Source organism: Porites lutea, chromosome 11 (assembly GCF_958299795.1).
Source record: "Porites lutea chromosome 11, jaPorLute2.1, whole genome shotgun sequence".
Taxonomy (NCBI): domain Eukaryota; kingdom Metazoa; phylum Cnidaria; class Anthozoa; order Scleractinia; family Poritidae; genus Porites; species Porites lutea.
This window is the reverse complement of record NC_133211.1, coordinates 25,371,453-25,388,341: the sequence shown is the minus strand read 5'-3', so window position 1 is coordinate 25,388,341 and position 16,889 is coordinate 25,371,453. Positions and strand designations below refer to the sequence as shown.

At 41.3% G+C, this 16,889-nt stretch overlaps 1 protein-coding gene across 1 annotated transcript in view; it reads right to left on the bottom strand.

The window, feature by feature from the left end:
* The window catches only part of LOC140951946 (rabankyrin-5-like), a 29,635-nt gene that overhangs the window by 5,307 nt on the left and 7,439 nt on the right, over positions 1-16,889 (bottom strand). The window contains exons 6-21 of the mRNA XM_073401329.1: positions 16,391-16,540; positions 15,079-15,350; positions 13,960-14,091; positions 12,640-12,708; positions 11,863-12,014; positions 10,603-10,768; positions 9,391-9,791; positions 8,051-8,287; positions 6,872-7,121; positions 5,796-5,964; positions 5,136-5,272; positions 4,191-4,329; positions 3,334-3,534; positions 2,065-2,241; positions 1,414-1,561; positions 257-347 (exon numbers count right to left, since the gene is read on the bottom strand). Of these exons, the coding sequence (XP_073257430.1) occupies positions 257-347; positions 1,414-1,561; positions 2,065-2,241; positions 3,334-3,534; positions 4,191-4,329; positions 5,136-5,272; positions 5,796-5,964; positions 6,872-7,121; positions 8,051-8,287; positions 9,391-9,791; positions 10,603-10,768; positions 11,863-12,014; positions 12,640-12,708; positions 13,960-14,091; positions 15,079-15,350; positions 16,391-16,540 (2,891 nt within the window). The remainder of the gene's footprint in view (positions 1-256; positions 348-1,413; positions 1,562-2,064; positions 2,242-3,333; positions 3,535-4,190; positions 4,330-5,135; positions 5,273-5,795; positions 5,965-6,871; positions 7,122-8,050; positions 8,288-9,390; positions 9,792-10,602; positions 10,769-11,862; positions 12,015-12,639; positions 12,709-13,959; positions 14,092-15,078; positions 15,351-16,390; positions 16,541-16,889) is intronic.

Here is a 16,889-nt window from a genome sequence, read left to right as displayed (position 1 = left end):
CTTTTTAAGCGCTCAAAACATGGTTCGAGTTATCGGGGCTAAAATTATATAGAAATGACCTGAAGGGAAACAAAAATTACTTCGAGTTAGCGGGAGGTTCGAGTTATCGAGGGTAAAATTAAAGGTATGAAGGAAATCAAGGGGAAATCGATTTTGGATCGAGTTAGCGAGGGTTCGAGTTATCGGGAGTCGACTGTATTACCATCAGGTTTCGAAAAGCTCTGCCATGGCGTCTAAGAGTATCCTAGTCACTCACCGAGCATTGTAAGCTTCCGCATTTATTGACGACTCTGTGAGTAAAACACGAACAGCTTCCACGTGACCACACTGCACTGCCACATGCAGAGCTGCAAAGCAACACGGGATACTATAAGCAACTTACTCAAAGGAGTTTGTGATTACCACGGATTTGCTAGACTGTAAATTAATAGCCATTTTGAAATTCACATAGATCAGAGTCGTACGTGATGGAATAAGTATTACGAGGTGAGGAAGTGTATTATCCGTCTTAGCAAGGAATGCAAGGAGACTTGGAATTTCTTGTAGCCGTCGCGGTTGACGTTGCTTTTGAAAACCCCATAGTTCGCCACTTTCACATAACCTGTGACACGACGTTTGCCCCCAACTTTGCATGAGCATTGTTTCAATATCTGTTGAGACGATTGTAAGTTTAAAAGATTTATAAAATATTTGGCTATAAAAAAATATTTGACTTAAAAAAAAACGGCGATCAGATATTACTTACAATCATTTTAAGAAATTTTAGCACGAGACAACGTTCCGACGTTCTTGGACAAATTGAAGTCCTACTGACAAATTAAAATCTATGCTTATGCAAAGTTTGAGGGGAGAGGGGAGGGGAGGGCGAAAGGAAAGGAAGGGGCAAACAGTGCATTATGGCGCAACGTGGAAGTACCGAATACCAAAGATACCTTAAGACTGTGCGCGGCGCTTTTCAATGTACGGTAAATCGGCAACAAAAGCGTGCAACTTGTTTTGCTACATTTATGCAAAACGTGTTTAAAATCAATGTTGCGTGTTTTATCACCCACGTTCAAACCTGTTTTGCAGTAAATAAAGGTTGCCGCAAGTTGCGTGAATACTGACTTCTTATTGGATTAAATGACGTAGGAGTTACGTCACTTGCTACAAAAACAAGTTTGGCAAGGACCGGAAAAAAGCGAAACATGTACAGATTTTGTTACCAAAAGTAGAACTACTCTTACTTTCTGCAACAACTTTTCGCCACCTTCAACAACCTGATTTGTTGCAAGACAGGTTTGGACGTGGATGGTAAACGAGCAACATTGCTTTTCAACTTATTTTGCAGCAATGATGCGAAACAAGTTGCACGTTTTTGTTGCTCCTTTTACCGAAGCATTATTGGCAGTAAATAATAGACATCGATCATACCATTATTTCCTTTTTCGTCCATAGCGTCAGGATCAATGCCATTTTCCAGCAGCACACTGATGATAGAGGCTGTATTATTAGCTGCTGCCAAATGCAGGCAGGTTTGACGATGCTTGTCCGCTTCATTGACCCTACTGCCAGCAAGTAGCTGTTGGAAAATTAGGCAAAAGAGAAAATCACAAGGAGACATAAATAATTCTTGAAGTTCGAGTAAAGTATATTTCCTCCTTAAAATCTTGCTTAAAAATAGTAAAATATAAGCAGACCACCCAACCGTTTCTTTCTCCTTGCTGACTTGAAACTCAGCTTTGCTTTCGCATACTATATAAGAAGTAAGACTAAGATAATAGAGCGTGATTTTATCCTGTTTCTTGACTTGGTAGCTTCTTGCCTTTAATATGGGGAAACCGAAAATTTCGATTGGAATATCAAAAGTTCGCGCCACCCCATTTGAGATGCTTATTAAGAAAATATGGGTTGCATATTGTTTGAAGCAATGCATTGTATTACTTAAAACTTTGTTTCTTTCATTGATTTAGCCAGTCCTTATCCCAATAAGTCATAAGTACGAGGATACATCTATCACACATGCTATCACTTCCCAGAGCGTTTTGAAATCCTGAATCAAACTTGAAAATCTTAACAGCTTACCAAATGTCTGACAATAATCTCCGAGCCTGCGTTAACAGCCAAATGCAGCGGTGTTCTATGAGAAGAGTCCTGAATTCGAGAATTAACATTTGCTGAGACGCCGATGAGAAACAACACGGTTTCCACGTCAACATTTTGTATGGCTAAGTGAAGAAAGTTACGGCCCTTGGAATCAAACTGAAAATAATGAGAAGAGTACACGGTTAAACTTAACCTGAGAAAACAGCCCACATTCCGCGACGCCAACTCTGGTTTCCACGAGAAATGACGTCGGAGAGTCGAGCGAAGAAATTCCACACCGATGATGCGTCAACTGCCCAGGTCCAGATAGTGCTCCTGATTGGTTCAGTGGCGCGTAGGAAATTTGCTTCAGCCAAATAGAAGCTGTAGCCCGGATCTGGGTAGTGACACGTCATCAGTATGGAATTTCTGCACTCGTTTCTCTGACGTCATTTCGTCGGGAAACAGTGGTGGCGTCGTGAAATTTCGGCTGCTTAATCAGGCTTGGTTAAACTAAACAAATCTTGCTTGAAAAAGTATTTTAGTTTTTGTCTTTCGTTCTACAGCCATTTAAGGTGTGACAACGACGAGAAAGTGGTCAGGGGATTGGAATTTGGAACACGCCCCACATTTAACTTCTCATCACTGAACGTTAAAAACGACCACCATACGTTTCGATCAATCATGTACATAGGTTTGCTAATCTGTTGACCCAGATAATTACGTCATGCTTTAGAAATCAACAAACTTGTTGAATTTGAAACACCACACATATTGATCCAAATATCCTTAGAGTAACAACTTCAGGCAGAAGATACTGATAGTGTGCTGAAATTTTCTTTCTCTTTATCTTTTTGAGCGATTTCCACTGCGGAGCTGTTGTGCAACAACTCCTTTGTTCTATTATTTAACAGAAACAGCTAGTTTCAAACCATGAAGGTCTATAAACGGGTACCTCACAATCGGGATGGGCTACAGGGGACGCTGCGGTAAACCTTTTTAAGTCCAGGCACCCGGTTGCACAAAAGTTGGATAGTGTTATACACCGGATAAATCACTATCAAGTGGACAAAAATTTCGAAATCAAATCTCGCTATCCACTGGATAGAAATTTATCCAGTGGATAGCACTATCTACCTTTGAACAATCGGTGCCCCCAGGGGTAAAACTCCTGGGAGCTGTCATTGTTCACCTGGTATCTTTCACTTAAACGGTTCCAGAGAAACGGCGCTTATATAGCTACCGCTAAAAATTTCTCTGTAAAATCACCTGCTCAGCAGCGCCTGGTTCACGTGCCAGAATTGCACCTGCGGCTTCATGATCACGTGTTCTCAGCGCCACTGCGAATGGTGTCTGTCCTGAGCGGTCCGTGACGTTCATGTTCAACTCAGGATGACTGAGTAGGAGCCTGGTGACCATGGGATGTTTGCTAGTGATGGCGATATGTATTGGACTGCGACTTTCGGAATCCTGGAACAATCAATAAGATATACAGATAACAAATGCCAAACCACTACCTTGCGCAACGAAATATAATGTACGAGGATAGTACCAATTCGTGTTTAAATTTACCGCTGAATAGTGCATACAAGCATCAGTGACGCATTGCCATTGGTACAGGATATGCCTCAACCTAGGTTAAAATATTTACAAATACCTGCAGGAATTTGCCCTCGAAAATAAACAATAGACAGAGTTCTAATCAGGTCTTCCTCTCGCTGGAATTTCTGAGTACAGTAAATTTCTTTAAATGGAGGCTATCCCTGTAAAAATACCATTTCAGGGCTTCTATTTAGCGGCCACGGAGAACTCAAAACTGGACCAAACATGTTTCAACTCGTCAAAAAGAACTCAGAGTTCTCCCAACAGGACTTTTGGTTACCAGTCCATATGCTCTGCCACATAGCTACAGGAGATTCGTGCAAGGTAGGACCTATCGTCAATAATAAAATTATATATTTCTTTGTATATTGCTATTTAAGAAAATGACAAGAACAAAATGGAGAATTTCCACCCCGGAAACTGCCCTTATTGTCCTGACAGGCAGTCACGTGTTTATAATGCTTGCATACGTAGATCATACATTGCAGAATGGTTTTTTTTTCTCTTTTCAAGCAATGACAAACCTTGCTGTTGACGTTGACTTTATGTTCCACTAGCGTTTGCAGTACGTTATCTAAACCGCCTTCACATGCTAAGTGAAGGGGAGTCATTCCATCCCAGGCTTCCACACCTCCCTCGCCGTCAGGACCTGGCCGTCGGGGACTGGAAAACAACCGAGAATAGAGGAGGTTAAGCGAATATCTTACAAGCAGGAATTTTAACCCCACTGATTTCACTGATAGAACTTACAAATGGACTCTAGTGCCAAAAATAGCTTTAAAAAGAGAGGGGCAACCTCGTTCCCAAAGTTCTCTCCTACCCGTCCCTACGGAGCTCCGTAGGAACGGGTAGGAGAGAATAATCGAACGAGGTTGCCTGTCTCGCAGCCATGATCTTCGCAGAAAGACCTAAGAGGCTGAAAAAAATAACACCTGAAAAATTCTAGTTTGACAATGAATCGAACCCTGATGGTGGAACTATCGGGTATATTACGAACAATGGCCTGCTCTCTAGTTGGCTTGATTAGCTAAATGGATAGAGCGTTGCGTCTGGTCATTGCTAAGGTCAGGGTTCCATTCCTGGCCAAGTCTGAATTTTTTCAGGTTCTCTTTCAACCACTTAGGTTGTTCATGCATTCTACTGCAAAGATCATGTTCACTTTGGTAAGAAAGCACTTCATTTGAGGGTCAATGTATTTAGCAAAAAAGTACTAATTGGGGCCTGTTTTTTACGTCTCCAACTGGAAACGGGACCGCACGCCATTTCTACGTGGTCACCCGAGCCACGCGAAGGCCTAGCCGTTTGCAGGTAAAAGACATTACCTTCAATTCTAACTGAGTTATTTAAAGGCCTTGAGTATTGGCCCGAAACGGGAATCGAATCCGTGACCTCCCGCTCTGCAGCCAAGCGCCATTCCTAACGCGGTCCTCCCGCACTACCTAGCGCTGCATTTGTACTGACACATTTACCTGTTGATATCACAGCCACTTCGAATAAGAAAACACGCTGAAGGCTCGTCACCATCTCCGATTGCACGATGCAGAAGGGACTGGGTACAACCATTAGGACCCAAATTCCACGCGTCTGTGTCGCAGCCATACCTCACCTAATGACAAATAACGAGTTTTTTGTTATATAAGATAATGACAAGTTTTTGCGGTCTCTTATATATCCACTAAGAGATATAAAAACGTACACTAGGGTAAAGGTGAATTTCACATATCGCGTGTTTAATTACGTCCGTTCGCACGTAAATTCTACCCGCGTAAATAAAATGGAGGCAACGTATTACTTGTCGCGCGTAAAAGTAAAGTTGAGCAAGTTTCAACTTTTAGATTTACGCGCGACCTTTCATAAATTGCCTCCATTCTATTTACGCACGTAATTTTTACGTGTACGCAAGTAAAAATTTCGCGACAGTGGAAATCCACCCTAAGGGAGGATACTGTAAATCAAGACAGCCCAAAATCATCGAAAAAAGTGTTGGTTCGTTGTAGCGGTCGATGGTATTGCCTCAAACCTAAAAGGAAACGTATGGCTCTTCAGCAACACTGACAAAACTGTGGTAGATTTTTGTATTGACCAGCTAGCAGAAATGAGGAAAATCGGATTTCAAAACTTTAACTCACCAGGGTGGATGCGATATCTTGCTGTCCACTCTTCAAAGCCACCCACAATGGACAATTATTTTCCTCATCACAGCCATTCAAATCTGCTCCTTTCTTACAAAGAGCGTCTACAACGGGCTGCAGGTGACACTGGATTGCAAGCTGAAGTGGTGTTTTGTTCTTTCTGGTTCTAAATAACAAAATAATGAGAAATGGAAGGTAGAATTGGTTGTTCTAGTTCACAAAGAAACTAGAAACACTAAACCTATATGTTTTTACTAGTACATCACGCCAGTCACAGCAAACACGACGTGCTCACAAAAAAATGCAATCTGGTTTAACACGATAAAAAAAAAATAGAGACTAGTTTTTACCTGTTTACGTCAAAATAATCATTAACATAAGCCGATTCAAGCTTAGGAAATTCTACCCAATCCAAGATTACAAGAGCCGTACGACCCGCCGGACGTTCGAAGACACCGAAATTCTGGCACAGAGCCCGGAAAAAATAGCCTTCCGCGCAAACGTTCTTATGGCTTTGTTACCCGTTCCTTCAAGTAGGTTGGTGTGGGATCGGAGGCTAGCGACACATGCAGGACCGTATTGCCGAAACTTAAGCCCATAATGATGGAATTAAAAATATGAAAATTTATATATTAACAAGTTGAACTTCCGTTGACAAAAAACAAGTACAGTCAAACTCCGTTAATACGGACGCTGAGGGGCCATAAAAAGTGTCCGTACTAAGCGGGTTGAATTAAGTGAAAATGTAAGCGCTTTCTTTCCCCAGAGACAAAGCAAACTGTCCGTAATAATGAGGTGTCCGTATAAACCGGGTGTCCGTAAAGCGAGGTTTAACTGTAGTTACAAGTGCTGGGATAAGCAGGCCCAGGTGAATACCTGTAGACTACGAGAAGTCCCCATTTTTCCTCAGAGAGACTAGAGCCAACCAAAGGCGAGAGGGCGTGAAGATTTCCCCAGGCGAGAAAGGCGACACGTCTCGCCTTTCTCGCGTGGGGTGAGTTTCACGCGCGGTCGCGTTTCGCTCGCTTTACTATCCCTGAGGAAAAATGGGGACTACTCGTAGTCTAGAATACCTGTTGTTAATATCAGCTCCGTTTTCCAGTAGAAAAAGCGCGGCAGCATTGTCACCTCTTCTTAGCGCCTTGTGAAGAAGTGTTAATCCGCTGGTGGTTTGTACCTCAATATTCGCCCCAGCTTCCAGCAACCTGCTGGCAACAGACATTTGTCCTGTACACAGGGCTAACTCCAGAGCAGTTTGCTCCTCACTATCGGATAGATTGAAGTCTGGTACAATGGGAAGACGACCACCTCTACCCAGACAACCTGACAAATGAAACAGTCGGCCCAATATAAACCCAATGTAAAAACTGTGGACATGTTTGGGTAAGCTGTCCGTAGGAGCAAAAACAAGGTAAACTCGGTGAGAGTAATGTTTCGGTATAACTGCAGCCACAGGGCTACCACTGACCAGAGGTCACAAACCAATGGAAAACTAAAAACGCTGATTAGCAACCCGAAACAAGTCGCACATATAACAAGGCCAAGATAAAAATATTAAACAATTTAAAGTAAACATTGAGCTAAACACAAACACAGGTTAAAAGGACGACAAGAATGAAAAGATCAAAACAAGAAAACAAACATTTGGGAACTGAAATTAGTGTTCTTACCAGACCGCAGCATTGCGGCATTGACGCACTTTTTCGGGAAATGCCACGCGATAATTAGCCTAAGGGGTCCCAGGGGCGGAAAGAAGGATATAAAACGCATTACAAAACGTACGTAAACATACGTACACATACGTACATTTCCTTATAATAGAAGCCAAAATTTAATTGGTTATGGCGTCTTAAAAAACACTCATCATTATCTAAGATTCAGACCTGTGAAAACACGGATTTAACTGTATCTAAAAATTGCGACGCGCTTTTCTCCCTCATGACCCCGTTTTAGCTTCTCTATGGGTCCTTTGGACCCCAGTGTACGAAATCCTAGTAAGAACACTGTGAAATCCAGACTAACATTGACTCCATGAACGAAACAGAAACGAAAGTTAAAAGATAAGGCAAATACAACCTTCAAAATACTTCCAGCGAGGAGGAGGAGGAGGATCATCATCATCATCGTCCTCATCATCATCATCATCATCATCATCATCATCGTCGTTGTCGTCGTCGTCGTCGTCATGACGACTTATTGCAGAAAGATCGAGTACGAACAAAATGTGGAGAAATAAAACAATTAAAACCTACCTTGGAAATCTATAAAACAGTTGACAACATCTTCGTGTTTATCAGATACCGCGATGTGAAGTGGAGTCCGTCCATGGCACTCTGTTATAACAGCTGTAAGGTAGGGATCCTGATAAAGCTGGAAATCTTCAATAAGATTGTTGATCGTGTCTTCTGTTGGTGTCTGAGCAGTGTCGGAATCAGAGGCTGCTACTGTACTGGTTTCTCTTGAAAAGGTGTCTGGCATTGAGCTGGTTTCTAAAAAAACCCAGAATACTGTCTCAGAAACCATTTTTAACTTTGCCTGTGTGGCCGGCGCAGAAAGGGGAAGGGGAGGGGGAGGGGGAAAAACCCTCTAACCCCAATCCCCCTCCATTTTCCCCTTCCATTCAATCTCCTCCCCCTTTCGACGTCCGCTACGCAGGCTATTTTCAACTACGATCACCGAAAAAAGTCCAGCGATCTGAACGATCGTAGTGATTATATGGAAACAAGCCTTTATAAACGGGCTTCACTTGAAAGACATGTTCTACATGTGCCTATCCTTTGAACTAGCACGAAATGTCTCCCGCACACTTATAAAACGTATTCGACTGGTTTAGATAGAAACGAAGGCCATACGTTTTTTATCTGGTGCAGAAAATATCATTTGCCTTTTGTCTTACCGTAAAATTCCGAAAATAAGCCCCGGGGCTTATATTTTTCAAAGGCCCTTTTTGAGGAGCTTATTTTTAGAGGGGCTTATATTCGGAGGGGCTTATCTATGGAGGGAAATTTACGTTTCAAAATCGATTGGGCTAGCCTTATAGTTGGAAGTAAATTTATCGGTTTTGCTTTGTTTTACTTTGTATTTGAGGGCAATTTCCAAATACAAGTCCCCGAGGGGCTTATATTTGGAGGGGTGATTTAACGGAGGGATTTTTGCGTTACGAGTTTGAGGTGGGGGGCGGGGGGGGGGGGTATATTTGGAGGGGCGATTTAACGGAGGTTTTTTTGCGTTACGAGTTTGGGGGGGGGGGCTTATATTTGGAGGGGCTTGAACATGGAGGCGCTTATTTTCAGAATTTTACGGTATCTTCTGCCTTTAGGGTGCTGCAGAAGGTTTCACTGCCAACAAAAATGCACTCAGGATGGATTTCCACTGTTTCTTCGCTTCTCTTCCTCGTTTAGCGGCTTTAGTTTGAGTTTTTCGTCAGTTCACTTACTACATGGCAACTGCACTGTCACAAAAACGGTAATTTATTTCACGCACTTAGGGAAATGGAATCATCTTTCCATAACAATACTGCAATTTTGGCTGATTAGTTAAATATACCAAGAATTGTTACTTGGTTACCAGGAGACGGCTTTACTCGACTCACCCAAACTTGGAGGATCATCAAAAGGGTTTCCACCAAACGATAAAACAGAGGCCGCGACAGAGGCTGCTTTGATGTCCTCAAGGAACGGATTGCTGCTATCTTCATCAAATGGATTGGTGCTATGACCCAAATCCTGCTCAAAAGAATTCATTTTATTTGACTTGATGCTTGAAAAAAACGAAGGCGATGGTTTAGCTTGGGTCGATGGTAATTTCTGGCCTTTCTTTTGCCGTTCAAGTTCTTTTTCTCTCTCCGCTGCCTTGGCCGTTTGAATTTCAAAGAACTTTTCCACGGCTTTTTGTCGAGCTTCTTTCTTTGCTGTCTCCCTTGCCTGGGCTCTTTCTGCGACTTTGACTTTCATTTCTTCTGTTTCTATCGTCTGGGCATTTGGGTTTGCACCACTAAAAAGAGACGAAAAAAAGATAGAACATTTTGGTAATTGTACTCCACAGACGCTGTTATACATAGCTCACTGAGAGCTTGAAGCTACCCTGGTTAGAAATCCGAGCACACGTCTTTTTTTACCTGTGCAATCTTCTTCAGTTTGCTTTATGGTAATGACACGTAGTGTTTTATTCAAAGTACAAGTTGTTAGGAGTTTTGCAAACGCTAATGAGGCAAGTATGAACAAATAAATAAATACCTCAGTGTAATTTGCTTAGCTACGGAGCAGTCAGAAGTTTTAAGAACTCGTTGGAATGTGTCTGTGCGTTCCAAATCGAAGTGGAATTTGGAGGTGTTGGTTTTTAAGGAGGGGGGAAGACCGGAGTACCCAGAGCAAAAAACCTCTCGGAACAAGGGGGAGAACCAACAACAAACTCAACCCACAAATGGCACCCATGCCGGGGTTCTAACCCGGGCCACATTAGTGGGAGGCGAGTGCTCTCATCGCTTCGCCATCCCTTGCTCTCCAAGGGTGAATGATCCATGTAATTCAACTGCCGTCATTAATGAACAAGGTCTCTACAGTTAATGAAGACAATCTTTTCTACTGCCCACCCCTCCTGTCAAAAAGGCTTGTCCCCAAATTAAAGAGAACAAAATCCTCAGAAATTCTTCTCGTTAGTAACCATAGGTAGACCACTTGGAAGTGTAAAAATGACAAACTTTCGGAATGCATCAGAAGATCGACAGCATACACCTTTGGAACCCAGAGTCACCCGCAAAATCTTGTTTCTGCGTTAAACAGATACAAATACCAGCAACACTTACTTATTAAGAAGTTCGGAGACGAGATTAGCGAGCCCCTTTCTAGCGGCAACGTGTAAAGGCATTTCACCATTTTTGTTTGTGTGATTAGGTTGGGCTCCATGTGACGCTAAGAACAGGCCGGCTTCCTCTCGACCACATGCAGCCGCCATGTGCAGCAATGAATCACCTGAAAACGAAATAGAGACTGAGAGGGGCGTAAACAAAACTGTTAACCAAACCTACATGTTGAAGTTTCTCCTTCTGAAAACGAAGGTTCTGATTCTGAGCACTAAAGCTGCGTTTTCCTCGAAAGAAGTAATCCGAATCCCATTCAGATAGAGCGTTTTTTAGAGGTAATTGCACTTAGCTTGCCAGCTAGTTTACAGGCACTTCATTCAAATAACTAGAAGCAAATATTCCAAAACACCGACTCTGAGAGGGACAGTTGTTTTAGTATTTACCAAATCAGTTGGATAAAAATGAAAAAAAAGTAACTTTTTGTAAATTAAAAACGTCACTTAGTGGGAAGTTTGTTTACAATTTACAAAGATTTCGGGTACTTTGTCAAGTGCATTTTTACGAGTATTTTTGCAAATTCAGCATGAAAATAGTTTTCTACCTACCAGTAAACACCGACAAGCCAAAGTTCGTCGCTTTTTTGGTTTTTGTTTGTACGACTGCCTCATTTATCGCTCAAATTTCGTCTTCCGAAAATTTCTCGAAATGAGACCCCCTCTTGGCCCCTCTCGCAAAACAGTGAATAGCCAAGGATATTCCCAGTTATGGGAGACAATCAAAACGCGCGAAAATTGCTATTCACTGATTTGTACTAAAACATTCCATATAACAAGATTGAAAACCCTTACTGGCAGGAGGCAACAAGCTCGCTATTTACAAGCGTGACCGAGGATTTGACCGAGAAATCACGTTTACCATTTGCACCAATCGGTCCCATTTACCAAAACGGCCGCGAAAGCCTGAAACTGGTATCAAAGATGGTTTGAAGAAATGGAACACGAATTTCCGTTTGGTACATTCCGACCGGGAAATAGGACTACCTGTTCAGAGGGGCCATTGCCTCCGGAGATTTTCCACTTGAAGGACCCGAAAAATCTTATAACACCCATTTACTGTCCAAGGGTAAATCACGATTTGAACATTGAAAATTGAACACTGAGGTTCATTGTTTCACTTTAAATGCTTTTTTTCACATGGATTATAGAAAATAAAGAAATATATAGGATGTTTTATCTGAGTGCATGTGATTGCAAGACTACTGACCAGTGATATTATTGACTGCATCAGGACTCGCCCCATGTTTTACCAGCTTGGCCGCCAGACTGTCTTCATCCAGTGGATCAACTTTTGTGTCACGTGACAATGCCAGCCACAGTGGGACCCGACCTTTATTATCTCGTAGCTCAAGGTTGAGTCTGAAACCAATTGAACAGCCTCTTACAAATAACATTCTCTACGCCAGTTCTTTATAAGAAGAGGCTCAAAGGCGCCCCCAATACAAGAGAAAGCTACTATTTTTCTTTGGATTTGGAGGTCTACTGTTTCATTTAGTGTAACATGCGAACGCTGAGGTTCTCCATTTCATGTGGCCAAAGAGGTGATCATTGAGAGATCACGAAAGCCAGCACTAAAGCCACGACTCGCAGAGGAAAGGAAAAAGTATCAGAGATCTTTGCAAGCTTTCCTTTCTTATGCCGCCCATCGCTCTCTCGGCTCCTTCCGCGTGCCGCGCGCGCGTGACTACTCACGATATCCCCATATGGAGACCTCCACGGTGCTAGCTGGTTATGAAGAAGTAGTAGGGGGATTAAAGGTAATCAAATTAAAGATAATGTACCCAATTTTCACTCTTTGTGTTCAAAACTGTTCCAATACTCTTCAGGTCCAAAGTTTGCAGCCACCTTTCTCGGTGCACTAAATAAGTAGGTTAGAGCTTTAGGTTTTAATACTTACGGTGCAGATTCGAGACTTAAAGAGAATTCCAGGAAATGACTTTAAAAACTTGGAAAGCTCAAATCTCCAATTAGACTACACACTTACTTGGCTTTCTGAAGGAGGACATGCAAAACAGCGTCATTTTGAGCTTCGATGGATCTGTGTAGAGCAGTTCTGAAAAACAAAAGCTAAAATCAATAAAAAAAACGTAATGTTTATCTTCGAGGTTATTCATTGAAGCTATAGTTGACAAAACAAGTACCGGCGGTAAAAACTCGAATAGGCGCCCGAGGCGCCATAAGGAGGAGGTCCTATTTTCATTCTTGAAAATCTTCGCTACAAGATAACGTATGTCTTTTTTTTTTTTTCAATAATGAACAAAAACCGTAACAAAATTAAAACAAGAAAACTAGGACGTATTTTCCAGCTTTTTCCCAAAGTTGTATAAGTGGTACACATTCTTGGCTTGGAATGGTCCGGTGTAACCAAGTTTTGTCACTAAAAATATCAGCGGAACCGACTCTTTGAAATTCGACCGAAAAAAAAAGGACATTCTGTATATTTTGCCCTATAACAATTGAAGATAAACACACTGTATACCGTATATTCAGTAAGGAGAGGTGTTAAGGAAGCGCTTATTCGACGGGGGCACTTATATAATATTTTCAGCGAAAAGGGAGGGCTATTTGAGGGGGCAGTATGTTTAAAAGCATTGTTTTTAGTTGATTCCCGCCCTTTTTCTCAAATATCTAGCCAAGATTTCATTCAATCAAAAAATGACTCAATTAAGTTGGAGTCCTTCGTTCAATAATTTTTGAAAAATTTTTGGATGATTTTTTTGAACGTTTTTAAAGAATAAAAATTAGGGGGGGGGGGTGTTTAAAATTTTGGAAAATTAGAAAATGTTGGATTTAGAGGTTGTTAAAAGTTAAAATATGAGGTGAATAATTAGACTAGACAAATACCAGAGAGTCCACCACCACAACAAGGTGCCTCTGATCCCATTAGCGGACTAACTACAATCCTGGACAAAAGTCATTGTGACAATACTGCAATATTCGTATTTTTCTGTCATTTCTCGGTCCCCTCTTAAAACAGTGCATCCTTTTCGAAATTTTCTTGTGGTTCTCCCTCCCCCCACCCTATACAAAGTTGAAACACGGAAAAAATTCTGGATACACGCGTCCAACATTGTTTGTGGGGTGAGGGAAGGGGTTGGATCTGTTTGAATTGGAAAACGCCCCAGAAATGTGAAAGTGTCCCAAGACTTTTGTCCATGATTGTAGTTTATCTGTATACCCTTTCTACCCCTTATTTATACCCTCCCCAAATCAACATCATTTCCGTCAAAAAACAACCGGAATGCTTCCTAAAGGGGGCGCTAATTCGAGCATTTACGCTATTACTCAAAGGTTACTTGCTTACCTTCCTTCATTGTCCTGTGCATCAACATTAGCACCATTTTGTAGCAGCAACTCAGCAATTCGTGCCATTCCTTCTGATGAAGTCATTGTAAGGGAACTGCTTCGTTCAGAAGTGGCAGATGCAGACCAAGGCCTGTGCACAGCGCAAGATTATCAATGTAATGACAGCTTATGGTAATCTCCTTTAACTGTAAACTTGGGCCATGCTGCTGAAGGCTAGCTAACATTTATCCAGGGTTTAAATCATAACCAACGAATAGGTTTACTTTCTTACAAAGGGACTATTTCAGGGCTCAAAGTTAACTTTTTAGTGCGCTTGCAAAGTTTTGCTAGTAAGATTTTTTTCCACTAGCAAACTGATGAGACCACTAGCAAATTCTATCCCTTTGAAATGCCAGTGACCATATCTGTTATAAAGATTAGAACTGATATTTCACACAGTCTATTATTGAGCTGAAAAGTTTAATAAAAAAGGTATTAAATAATATTTTGGTCTCCTTTGTCGTTGTCCTGACAGACATGGATGATTCTAACTCACAAACGTTTGTTAGTGGACATTTTTCTCACTCACAGATTATCAAAATCACTCCGATTTTGCGAATTTGCGAGCATTAATTTCGAGCCCTGTATTTTGGCTCCTTTTTTTCTTTGGATTCAAATGAATGTCAAGTGGTTTTAAGGCTTCCTTGCTATTACAGACATCACATATATAAGTACAGTCGAACCTCTCTGAAACAGACACTGAAGGGACAGAGCCAAGTGTGCGTATTAGAGAGGTGTCCGTATAAAGAGGTCATTACTATGACATCATTTTTGTTGGGACATTGGAAACAGTCTGTAATAGAGAGGTGTCTGTCCCGAGAGGTTTGACTGTATTAGTATAATTTGTGGCCATTTACTGAACTTGGAGGTTTTGAACTATTGGAGGAATTAACATCATGTTCTAGAGTTTGGAAATGATTTTAAGAGTACTCACAAGCCTGTATGGCTGAAATTCAAAAGGGGAGGGGAATGGAAAGCACAGGGCAGGCAAAGGAGAGGGAAGGGAAATTCTCCTCTCTTCTCTCTCATGCATTGCCAGAAATTTTCTTCTCACTGGCTGCCCAAGCTATGCACTCACTTGTATGAAGCAGCTAAGTGTAATGGTGTCACATGTTCACTTTGTGTTGCAGCACTAGTTCGTGCTCCATTCTTGATAAGAAATATGGCAGAAAACTCATCTCCTTGCAAAATAGCCTTGTGTAACAAACACTGGCCATCAATATCTGCCATGTTCACATCACAGCCATGACCAACTAAGGTTTTTGCAATGCTTTCTTGTTGTTCTGTGAGTGCAATGTGTAGAGGTACTTGTCCACTGGAAGGCTCCAGTTCATTCAGTTTGCCAGGTAACTAGAATGAGAAGCATTTAATGGAGTTTTTTAATTAAAATACTAAATGTATCTTCTCAGAATGTGTTTCTTCTGTGTTACTTTAATAAGAGGTCACTATGGTGGAAAATAGTCTGAAAGTTACATGTATACACTCCAAAGTACACATGAATAATCTGAAGCCTGGTTAGTAACCCTGTGGCATATGATTACAGTCGAACCTCTCTAGTACGGACACCTAAGGGACAGACCGAAGTGTCCGTATTAGAGAGGTGTCCATATTAGAGAGGTCACTATGATTAGATCACTTTTAAGACCCCACTGACAGGTTAGAGTGTTCAGTAAGTAAAATCAAGCCCAAAACTCAGTGTCTTGTTAATTTCTGAATATAAATTGATTGTTATTGTACTTCTCAGTTACATGCTGTACATACGAATTTTGGAACAAAATGAAATACTTTGCCTAAGACATGTTCTGGTATTGGTATCGCTGACTGATAAAGTGTCAATGTTTGTGTAACTGCTGTCAGGAAATGGTACATATACCACAAATTATCGACACCTTGTCCCGGAGTGTCTGTAATAAAGATGTTAAGTTTGTATGAATTTGCTCCCAAGGGCTGAGATTTTGTGTCCATTGTCTGTATTAGAGAGGGTTCGTATTATAGAGGTTTTTTTTAAGAGGAAATGTAGGAGAATTTTGTCGGTACATAGGAAACTGTCCATAATAGAGAGGTGTGCGTACTGAGAGGTTCAACTGTACTATAAAACCACAGTTTTAATTTCCAGCTTGCCCTTAGCATGGTCAATGCACTTCCCCAAAGGCAAAATGAAGAGCCAAACCAATTAATTTAGCATGGGAGTAAGGTCTCTATGATCACATTCAAGCAAAACACTTTCACCTTTGTGATTCTCAAATGAAAAGCAGGCTTGCAACCACTTTAAAATGCCATGATTTTCTTTCAATGGATTTTCAAATGAGAAAATTAAAAAAGGAAAAAATTTGTCTTCAAAATTTAAATTGACTTAATATTGCTTTATTTTCAACATTCTTCATTCTCACCTGTGAGTTAAACTCAATGAGGAAAAGAAAAACAACATCTTCTCTGTGATGCCGGACAGCAAGGTGTAGTGGGAATCCTGACTTTGATTTAAACATTTCATACAACAGTGGAGCACTCATGCTGCTGAAATCTTCAGTCTTAAGGTCATGCTAAAATGATCAAAATACATTCAACAGTAAGAATGTTATTACTGGAAAAAGACCTTCTAACATGAGTTGACATTTTTGCAGACTTCAGGGTGAGATGTAGGTTCAATTTTCTTTGCTCTCACGGGTCAGGGCTCGTTCTCTCCCACGCGGGGGAGGGCACAGCCTCAGTTCCTGAACAGCAGCTGATAATCAAGCCTAATTGATCAACGACTTTGCTGAACGGGCAAGACATTTCTTAAGTTCACCAAATCAAGACAACAACAACAGTTCTGATGACCTAACGGATACTATTATTAACTTATCTCTCACTAAAAAGGTAGCAAACTTTGCTTCATGTGTATCAGGCAAC